At 33.5% G+C, this 11,879-nt stretch overlaps 1 protein-coding gene across 1 annotated transcript in view; it reads right to left on the bottom strand.

The window, feature by feature from the left end:
- Nucleotides 1–2,551: 2,551 nt before the first annotated feature.
- Nucleotides 2,552–11,879, bottom strand: part of LOC114349537 (probable multidrug resistance-associated protein lethal(2)03659) — a 46,029-nt gene continuing 36,701 nt past the window's right edge. Inside the window, exons 8-10 of the mRNA XM_050643157.1 lie at nucleotides 6,559–6,709; nucleotides 4,437–4,667; nucleotides 2,552–3,488 (exon numbers count right to left, since the gene is read on the bottom strand). Of these exons, the coding sequence (XP_050499114.1) occupies nucleotides 2,572–3,488; nucleotides 4,437–4,667; nucleotides 6,559–6,709 (1,299 nt within the window). The 3' untranslated portion in view covers nucleotides 2,552–2,571. The remainder of the gene's footprint in view (nucleotides 3,489–4,436; nucleotides 4,668–6,558; nucleotides 6,710–11,879) is intronic.

The following is an 11,879-nucleotide window of genomic DNA, read 5'->3' as shown; positions in this document are numbered from 1 at the left end:
GAGCTAAGGGAGGCTTACATCCGATGATGAATGGAATAGCTGTTGATGATGTTGATGATTTTTAATATAAGATACGCCACCTGTTCCGATGTTTGTTTGATAGTTGAATTTAAATTGTTGAATCCACCTCCAATGGTGACTATGCTTCAGCATCTGTTTGGTAATGTTATACCCTAATAACACAAAACATTCCAGGAATGTTCCTAGAAGGTACACACAGGACATTGAAAACATTCCTGGAATGTCCCTAAAAGCACACGAACGTCCCTGGAAAGTCCCAGGAAAGTGCCGTGTCAGCATTTTAAACATTCCTTGAATGTCTTGTTGGAACATTCCATGAATGTCTACGAATGTTCTTTGAACATTCACAGTATATTTTTTAGACTGAATGTCTTGTTTAAACATTCCATGAATGTCTTGAAACATTCCATGAATGTCTACGAATGTTCTTAGGACATTCGAAGTATATTTTTTAGACATTCTCTGAAATATATCGTCAGTGATGTGACAATACCTCCTATATGTTTTTTCATGAGTTTTGCAGGAGACGAAAGACATTTTTTAAGGTCACCTCCTGTTTTCATACGTAAGTTTTGACTTGTTTTGTAGTAAATAGATAGTTGAATTTACTACAAAACAAGTCAAAAAATATATGAAAACAGGAGGTGGCCCAAATAAGTTTTTCATCTTCCACAAAATTTATGAAAAAGCAGATAGGAGGTATTGTCATTTCACCGACGATATACCAGAAGTATATGTGGCCGTACCAAATAATACATCCTTGATAAATATAAACATTTTTATTGCACAAAATCTTGTCATATATTTTTTTCCATAATCATTACTACGATGACGATTCATTGTATTGAATTGTACATTACAATTACAATCAGATCATAACTCTGACCAATGAGCAATTTTAATTTAACCTAAATTACTACTGTTCCTTAAAATGAAGATGAAGAGCTTACCCCATAGCGTCTCTTATCTGATCTAACAGGCACACAAGCACTATGCCTGCTTTTCTAACCGCACTATTCTAACATACACAGGCACACAAGCATTATGCTCTGCTTTTCACTATCACATATCACTCAAACTAGTTAAAAATGCTTTGTCCTCTTCAATCTCCTAGTTTGCCCAGTAGTATCGAGGAGCTGGATTTCCTCAAGCTTGTAGGTACTTACGAAGTTGTTGCTTGTGACTTTAAAACAAATCCAGCTGCAAAATATTTATGTGCCTGAAGGCTTTTGTATGCTTTCATCTGTTGCTTAGAATAGTAACTGTGAGACTCCACCAGATATAATCAACTATTTATAATGGATAAATATCTATAATAGTAATTTGGTGGAATGCACTTTATGGTAAAATCCAATTCTGACTGAATTGTATATGGATCTAAATCCCCAATTATTTTCAGCTTCAATAAATATCTAAAACAATAAAAGAAATAATGTTATTGCTTGCAAAATTCATCAATATTGATAAATATCAGAGAAAAATGAACAGTAAATAAAAATTGTTTCCCCTACCTTTCTCCAAACATCTGGAGTTTCCAATAATAATTTCCTTAAATAATCACTTTGCAGTGTGATAAAGTTTATAAAGTTCACAAAATACAGCAAACGAAATCCAAATGAATCCAAAATAGACAAAATACGACGATAAACAATGAAATGAAATGATATTACAAACATAACCTCTGTAACCTGTAACTTTTTGTTGTATGCCAACCAGAAATCACGTGGTTTAGATTGCCTAAATACATAATATACACGCGCGGCACATTTGAAAATGAATGCAAATTGAATAGTAAATGGCCTCTCTTAAAATATAGGACATTGGTAGTATGTTCATAGAATGTTTTGTGATAACATTCCACGAATAACTTAATCAGATGTTCACCGAATGTTCCTTGAATGTCCAGGACATTCAAACATTAATAGGACTTTGATAGTACATTCCTGGAATGTTTTGTGTTGTTAGGGTATTACCTCTTTAAACGGCGTGTCAAAGAAGAATTAAAAATAGTATTATTAAAATGTTATTTATCTACTCTATGTCATATTATGTGTAAGTTTTTAGTTTGTGAAAACTGTCATTATAGATAGCAGTGCGTGAAGTGTTTAAAGTATGCGTGAAGTAACAATGTATTTTAAATGGGACTTACTTTTTCGCACTGTTTTTAAAACACTTTCATATAATCAAATATCCTTAACTTTGGCGTTGTCATGGTGATGACATAATGAGCAATAAATTACGACAAAAGTTTTGACAGTTTTGTGGTTTGAAAGAAGTTGGAATTTTTAAATGTCAAAGTTCTAAAAATTGTAGTATAGAAATGAATTCCAGTGACGAAGAGCTACAGTTTTTTTATTTGTTTATGATAGAGTAGATAAAATATTGCATGAAACTGTGCGTGAAGTACTTTTTGCGAACTTACGCGATGTATAGCACTCGCTAAAAGCATACTTCACGAACTGTTTCATAAATAACTATTTTTAAATACGAAATGTTTTATGAAAAAAATATTAATATTAAAACAACGGTCTTTATAAAAAATATTTATTGCTAAGTTTGAGATAAATAATTTAATAATCCGGCATGTTTAACCATGCCATAAAAAGCGCCATTCTTATTTTGTAACAAAACTCTCGGACTGTCAAACTCTTTAATTTGTCCTTTGTCCATAACCATAACTCTATCACAGTCTAAAACTGAATGCAGTCTATGCGCTATAATAAACATGGTACTCTCCACAAAATTACTCTTAACGGTCCTATGGAGGAGTTCATCAGTCTCGTGGTCCATATTCGCAGTGGCTTCATCTAAAAAGACTACTTTAGACTGTCGCAGAATAGCTCTAGCGAGACAAATCAGCTGCTTTTGTCCAGAACTTATATCTAAACCACCTTTACTGACTGGCTGGCTTAAATCAGTAACCCAATGTTTCATATTGGCTTTCTCCAAAGCCTCCCATAACTCAGTGTCTTTATATTCATTTAGAGGATCGAGATTGGTTCTAATAGTACCAGTGAATAGTATTGGATCTTGTGGAATTATAGCGAGTTTCTTTCTTAGAAACGTTAAGTCTAAAAGTTTGATATTTACTCCATCTATTAATATTTTTCCTTCAATGTCATATAGTCTAAATAGTGTAGAAATTATTGAAGATTTCCCAGCTCCTGTTCTTCCAACTATACCGATCTTTTCCTGGCTGTTAACGCTAAAGTTTAAGTCTTTTAACACCTTAACATTGTCTGTATAACTAAGGGAGACCTTTTCGTATGTTACTGTCCCTTTGCTGGGCCAGTGTTCCAGCGTAGATCCAGATTTTGTTTCAGTTTTGATTTCGGTATACTCTAAAGCTCTTTCTACAGATGTCATGAGATTTTCCAGCTCCGACCATTCCCTAACTCCCCATTGAACCGAGTTGCCCAGTAGCATTACTTGGGTTAGAGCTAACCCAACGTTTCCTGCGCTGGTATCTAAAACCAAAATCAAATTTTATTATTATGTAAATAGTATATCTCTCCAAAATTATTTACACTTGCATTAGAAGATTTGTTCAAATTGGGAACAACGCGGAATTAAAGCCGATGGCAGATTTTAAGTCATCTAAGATTTTCCGATGACGAATACTCATCAGTTGCATCATCATACGCAACAATACAGACAAACTACTCTACATGCTAAAGGAGCTTAAACAAGAATCTGCGAAAATCGGTTTAAAAATGAATTTAAATAAAACAAAAGTGATGCCAAATCAAAATATCACAATAGGCTTAGATGAAAGTGAGATCTAAAGTGTCGAAGAGTGTATATATACCTAAGTCACACGATCAAACCAAATCAAATAACAGAAATAACTAGAAGAATCCGAATGACTTGGTTCCTAGGCTAAGTGATGCGAAAATCATCTTTGTATATCCACAAATATGAGATTAAATAAAAGATAATTTTGAAAGCAGACTTTAATGACTTAGAAAAAAGGAGCATGGACCTGTTTGGAAAATATGGTTGAAAACTTCTGGGGAAAGTATAAAGACGACAACTAAAAGCAATACGTCAACAATCTACTGAAAGCGTACAGTGATTTGGGCTGCACCATGTCTCTTACAATGCATTTCTTTGATTTCCACTTGGACTTTTTCTTACAACATCGTGAAAATGTTACTGATGACCATGGAAAACATTTCCATCAAGATATTTCAAGTATGGAAAAAAGATATCAAGGAAAATGGAGATCAAGAATGCTGCCGGACTACTGCTGGACATTTAAAAGGGATGTGAGAGAAGCAAAATACTCAATAAAATCTCTCACAGCAACGTTTTTCAAAAAGTCTAGATAATAACACGTTTTCTGCTAATATATTACTAAAAAATGTTATAATCGAATACTTAGAGATAATATAACATACTCTTAAAAAAATTACCTGTCTCGACGAAAATAAATCTAGTAATAACTATAACCATGAACGTCGAGCACAGAAAGTCCATGAAGAAACCAAAAGCTCTGATGGTGCATGCGGACATATAATGCGCAGAAGTGTGCAGATCTTGATGCTTGTCGAACTCATCTATGAGTCTCTTCTGTACGCCGTAAGCTCTCACAGTGGTTAAGCCTTCCAGAGAAGCATTCAGGTGGCCAATCATTGGACTTCTTGCTAAAATATTATATAATAAAAGATAAGATAAAAAAGTAATATAGATCCAAAAGGGTTTTTCTAGGTCTGTGTATTTTTGAAGTTATTCTTCTTTAGGCGCGATTAAGAGTAAAATTTTTCATAAATCTGCGCGCATGCGCACACAGACAGTATGTAGTTCATTTCTAATTTTTCAAGATAGTATCTGTATCAGCGCAAATAAGTCATTAAAAGAATATATTAGTGTTTTTAGTAAATGTATTATTTATTATAATTTTTGTGTCTTTAAATTTCTCTTCTTCTGTAGTAAGATAATAAAATATGTAGGTATAACATTTTTATCACGATACCACTCAATCTATTTGTCACCGTGTTGTGTAATTATATCCGAAATTTACGTGTCAATCACAGGAGACTCGGGGGTCTAGTTGTTAAGCGTTCGGTCAGAGATCGAAAGGTCCCAGGTTCCAATTCTGGACGATTCATTTTTTTTTATTATTTTTGGTTGTTTTAATAAAAATTTTTTGAAAATGGTAGATAAGAAAGTTAGTTTAATATTTAAATAGAATACAATTACTTCGTTAAAATTATATAATAGAAGAATAACTTCTTACGTGCGTACAAAGTACACACACATTCTTTTTTTTTATAAAGTTTTTGAAAAAATAACTAATAAAATTATAACGTTAATAAATTACAACAAAGCCAATAAGATATAAATTGGAGCTGGAGGGTCCGACAATAGAAAAAGTGATGGAGTTTAAATATCTAGGTATCACACTATCTAGCTACGGAAAGCTCGAAACGGAAGTGGAAGATCAAGTGAATAGAGCAAACAGAGCAGTAGGTTGCCTGAATGAAACAATATGGAGAAATAAAAACATGGAAAAGAAATGAAATGCAGAATTTCAAAAACAGTCATCAGACCAATAATAATGACATATACCGCAGAAACACGACCTGATACAGAGAGGACAAAAAGAATGCTAAAAACAGCAGAGATGAAAACCCTTCGAAAAATCGATGGTAAGACACTATGGGATAGTGCTAAAAGTACAGATATACGACGGAGATGCAAGGTGGGCAACATTAATAACTGGGTAAAAAACAGAAGAGTAGAATGGAACGACCGCATAAACCGAATGACAACAAATAATAGAGTAGTACCTAAGGACGACGAGAAACGGTTCCCCAAAACATGGGCTCCCATAAAAAAATTTTAGGGGGGCAGACGTGAAGATGTGGCACAATTCTGTATACTTTAGATGACAATATATACCTAGTTTAACGCATCCGAAAGGGTGGGGGGGCCAAGACCTTCCCCTGCCCATGGGTGTGGACGCTCATGCAACAACATGAAGATAATCAGTGGAAAGACCACGATAACGATCTAATGTCAACTTACCTCAGGTACATTGAAAAACCAGACAGAGTCATGTCTACATAAAAAGAAGAAGAAGAAGAATAATTTAATAGAAAGCTCTGTAGAGGCACATCCATATGGATTAAATCATAAGCAAAATTCACCAAAAAATTTCGGTCTAATAAATATCAGAAAAGTACATAGAACTTAAAATGATAACACTGATAGTGGCTGGGCACTATCAACTTGGAAAATATACGTAGACTAAATGAACCTCGATGGAGCAAATGTAAAAAGAAGGAAGAAAGTGCTGTACAATTCCCTTCTGAATACGAAATGATTAATTCCGTTTGGAGTTAAATGAAAGGTTATGGTTTGGTATAAAATTCTCCTATTCAAATGTCAGACTTCAAAAGGTCGCCTCTGATTTCAGAAAAAGCATCGCTAAATATTGAAAATGTGTGGTTTTTCCAAACATATTATTCTTAACGAGAAGCCGATTTACTTAAAAAAAAACATTAAAAAAATACAAAATAGAGATTTACTTACTTGAGGCATCTAATCGTTTTAAGCTTCTCCCCGCTGGTAGGTACAGGTATCTTAGTATCAATAATAGTGTAAATATTATTGCACTGTATAGCAGGAAAGTTTGATCGATAGAAGCTATTAGGATGATTATTCCACCAACGGAAAATATAAACTAGAAAGATAATACAGGTATTTTAATATCAAAAAGAATGAAAATGAAAATTAAAAAAAAAAACAAACGTTTAGTAGTTTTGAGGCCAAATACAACATAGGCAACAAAAATTTGTATAGACTAAAAAACAAATATGGAAAAGCTACTACGGATAGAACCGAAATCCTTGATGTTGTCGAATCCTTTTAACGCGAAATATATAAAAGCACCAACGAAAGATAAGGTCAGCTTCTGTTCAAAATCACAAACCAGAGATCATGAGAAATTCCAGAAATACCACCATACGAAGGCAATACATAGGAAGGCGTTGAAATATAACAAACCGGCATATTTATGTTTCGTCGGCCTTAAGAAAGCATTTGACAGGATCACATTAAAAAACGTAATCCATTTGTTTTCGATCCAAATGATCGAAAACATCTACCAAAATAACACAATAAAAGTAATTGTGGAAGATGAACTAACTGACCCAATTGAAGCCGGCAATGGGATAAGACAGGGGTATTCCTCGAGTCATTTATTGTTCAACCTGATCATGGACGAAATAATAAAATAAGTAAGAACTAAAAAAGGATACCAAATGGGAGAGAAACAACTTAAAATAATCTGCTATGCAGACGATGCAATACTAATCTCTTAAAGTGAAGATGATTTACAACGTATGCTGCACCAATTTAACATAACCGCCAGAAACTTTAACATGTTAATTTGTTTAAAAAAGATAAAATGCATGGTTATAACAGCAGATCCAATAAGATGTAAATTTGAGCTGAAAGGTCAGATAATAGAACAAGTGATAGAGTTTAAATACCTAGGCATCACACTATCTAGCTACGGAAGGCTCGAAACAGAAGAGCAATATCAAGTGAATAGAGCAAACAGAGCCGCAGGTTGCCTGAATGACGCAATATGGAGAAATAACAACATGGGAAAAGAAATGAACGACAGAATTTACAAAACAGACATCAGACCAATAATGACATACGCGGCAGGAACACGAGCCGACAAAGACAGGACAAAAAGATTGCTCGAGACAGCGGAAATGAAAACCCTTCGAAAAATCGATGGTAAGACTCTATGAGACAGAGCTAGAAGTACAGATATACGACGGAGATACAAGGTGGATAACATTAATAACTGGGTAAGAAACAGAAGAATAGACTGGAATGACCACATAAGCCGAATGACAACAAATAGGGTAGTCAGGACAGCGAGAGACGGTTCCCCAATAGGAAGACGATTAATGGGAAGACCACGAAAACGATGGAACGACAACTTACTAGAGGCAAATTGAAAAAAACAGACAGAGTGATGTCTATACAAACAGAAGAAGAAGAAGAAGAAGAAGGAGAAGAAGAAGGCAATACAATACTTTTAGAAAACAAAAATAACAAATCACCTGGCGATAATGGAGTAGTAATAATAATAAAATAATAAGATCTGGAAGAGACATCTAGAAATTCAAATACGAAGACAATTTAGAATGCAAAGTACCCTGACAATACCTACTATTATGTCTGCTACTGGAGTCATTCCGACGAATCTCCTGGAAAACATATAAAAGCTGGTTCTGAATGAACATCTATATAAAAACATGCAGAAAGCTGTAGACTCTCGACGGTCAGATGTGTACGAAAATTTTTGGGAGATATCCCAGCATACTAATAGACCAGTAAAGATCTGCGAAAAAACGTCTATTTTTGGATGTGAGAGGTGGCATTTGGATTTTTGCAGATAAAGTTAGGTGACACCTTCAGTAATAATAATTGACTTATGCTCCTTCTCAAATATGCCCGGGACATTAATAAAAAAATTAAAATATTTAAAAATTTCGAAAAACATCGATTTTTTTCTGCTTTCTTTGCTTATAACTGAACGATTCGTTTTGGAAGAAAGTCGTAGGGAAATAAAATAAAGATAATTGAATCTTGTATGATATACGACTGGTAAAAAATGTCTTAAGGTATTACCTTTTTTGCAATTTAGCAATAAATACAAAATAGGGGGGCAAAATAAGTCTGTTGTTATTCAATATTTTTAACCACTTTGGTGGCACTTAGAACCTTAGTAATTCGCTTAGGAAATTCTTTGTAATATACTTAAATCGTGTACCAAATTTCATAAAAATCGACCTAATAAATTTTGCATAATAAATTAGCAATCTAAATGTTTTTAAAAAAGTTCAAATTTTTTAAAATTTTTCTGAACAAAAAGTAGACCATTTAGAAATTGGCTAATTTTTTTACATAAGAGGTGCTCTACCTATCTAATACACTTTACAGAATTAAAATCGGATTATTTAAGGGGCCTCAGCAATGTTTTAAATTTATAAAAAAAAATTTTCTTATAAACAAATAGCTTTGTTTGATAATAAAAAAATTAATTTTTAGCAATGCAAATAATTAAAACCGGTATAATTTGACTTAAACTTTCAAATGCTGTCAGCAGAATTGCTATTTTATTTTTTAATCAAACGTTATTCGCGTTCAAAAATTGCAATTTCTCGATTTTATGAAAGTTCCACCGCGTTTATCTCGAAAACTATGCATCCTACGAAAAAACTTGTAAGAACATTTTTTGCTCAGAATTACCCAAGAAATGCAAAAAAATGTTTTATTTTGCGAAAAATCGAAAATAAGTTCTTTGTTTATAACAATCTTATCGATATCCGGATCAACTGTTACCCAAAAAATTCGTATTCTACGGGTCAAAATACATGAAAAAACTTGGGTAAGTCCATCTAAATAAAGGAGCCCGTAGCACCCCCTCCTGGCCACAGCACTAATTTGTTTATAAGCCAAAAAATTGTTTATAACTTTAAAACATTGCTGAGGCTGCTTAAATAATCCGATTTCAATTCCGTAAAGTACATTAGATAGGTGGAGTACTTCTTTATATGTAAACAAATTGACAAATCTTTGTATGTTCTAGTTTTTGTTGTGCGAGATTTTAAAAAATTTCAATTTTTTAAAAAAAAGTTTAGATTGCAAAATTATTTTGCATTTTAATGAAATTTGGTGTACGGTTTTAGCACATTACAAAAATTTTCTAAACGATTTAGGAAGGTTCCAAGTGTAACCTAAGTGATGGAAAATCATTGAATAAGGACAGGCTTGTTTTGCCCCCTTATTTTATATTTATTGCTATTTTGAAGCAAGGGTGATAAATTAAGACATTTTTAACTAATCGCGTGTGATAGAAAATTTAATTATCTTTGTTTTATTCCTATACGACTTTGTTCTAAAATGAGTAGTTTTTAAGTTATAAGCAAAAAAAATAAAAAAAAAACGAAATTGTTTGAAATTTTTAAATATTTTATTTTTTTTTATTAATGTTCCGGGCATATTTGAGAAGGAGCATAAATCAATTATTATTAACGAAGTTATCACCTAACTTTATCCGCAAAAATCTGAATGTCACCTCTCACATCCACGTAAAAACAGATCCTTACTGGTTTATAAGTCATCTAGGACTTGATAACACAGAAAAATGATAATAATCATCACCATCGTCATGGCATCTACTGATTCATTTGTCTCTGGGAATCAGTCCGCATTAACATTTTGGTTTTACAATTGCTTGTGTTACTTGGCATCTCCAACAATGTTTCTCCATTATTTCCTGTTTTTGCTTATGGTTACCCATTCTTTAATTTTCATCTTCTTAACCCGGGAGCAGTCGCGCTCACTTCTGTCACGTCGATAGTCGCGCGTAGAGAAAAAATCTCACAATACAAATTTAAATACGAATTTAAAACAAATTTCTATTTTATGATATTTTTATTTACTTGTTATGTTAAAAATACCTATTTCTGACAATTTTAAAGCTAATTGGTTCTGATCAAAGTCATAAATTCCACAAAATAATTTTTTTTTATTGACATCCCAATTTATTATAATCTGCCGTTTTTTACAAAGTAATAAGCATTGAGTAATATTTATGTCGGCTAAACTATTGACATGTGGCGAACATACCCATTAATATGCCGCTCTTAATGTGTCTACTAAACCTAAACTATTATTGGTTCTGGGAAAACATAAATAAACACTACACTTGTTTTTAGCTCACACTAAATCACTAGTCTAGTCACTTTACACTTTACGTTTTAACCTGCGCACTGCACACATCTGCATCAAGTTCCTTACTAGGTGGTTTGGGTGTTCCCGCAATCGGTCCTTGTATTTTTTTTTTTCGATATGTAATTTCTTCCTTTACATAAGTTATCTCTGCATCTCGATGTACGGCGTTGTTGGTGATATACCACGGTATATTTAAAATCATCCTTAGTATTTTGAATTGGAACCTTTGTATAATTTCTATATTAGAATTTGCGGCTGTTCCCCACAGTTCTATCCCATAGGTCCAAATTGGCTTCAACACCGCTTTGTATCGGAGTAATTTATTTTGTGTTGATAACTGGGATTGTTTTCCTATTAGCCAGTATATGTCTCTCACTTTATAGCCCAATTGTTTTCGCATATTTCATATCGTTTCATTTCGTTTTATAAAACACATATTTCGGAAAATATGTGTTTTTTCCAGGTGAGTTTTCTATCCAGGTGAATCCAAAGGTAATTTACATCACCTTTCTGTGGTATTTGTTTGCGGTTAATACATACAGGTGGACAGGTTCCTCTACGGGTTGTAAATCTTACATGTATCGACTTTTGCTCATTTGGTTTAATTCTCCATTTTTGTAACCATCTTTCGACTTCAGTTATGTTATTTTGTAGTAGTTCTGATGCGATGTTTGGATTCTTGTTGGAGCATAAGATCGCAGTATCATCTGCAAATGTAGCTGTTGTTATGGCAGGTGATGTTGGAAGATCGGCAGTATAGAGTAGGTACAGGACAGGACCCAGCACACTTCCCTGGGGGACACCCGCTGTTATGGGTTGGAGTTCTGATATTTCATTGTCGTATTTGACCCTAAAGCGTCTATTTGTAAGGTATGACTTTAATAGTGTGTAATAATTTAGAGGCAAACAACTCCTCAGCTTATAGAGCAACTCCTGGTGCCATACCTTGTCAAACGCTTGTCCTATGTTTATGTGCCTATGTGCCTATACAAAATAAAATAATAAAAAAAAATTCACGCATTACTATGATCCTCCTCGAGGCACTTGCGAGTGGAAAGCAATGTTGCAAAATTGTTCATCAAGTTATCACG

The sequence above is a fragment of the Diabrotica virgifera genome, chromosome 1 (genome assembly GCF_917563875.1).
Source record: "Diabrotica virgifera virgifera chromosome 1, PGI_DIABVI_V3a".
Lineage (NCBI taxonomy): Eukaryota > Metazoa > Arthropoda > Insecta > Coleoptera > Chrysomelidae > Diabrotica > Diabrotica virgifera.
Note: the sequence above shows the minus strand (reverse complement) of the source record. Positions and strands in the feature narration are given on the sequence as shown.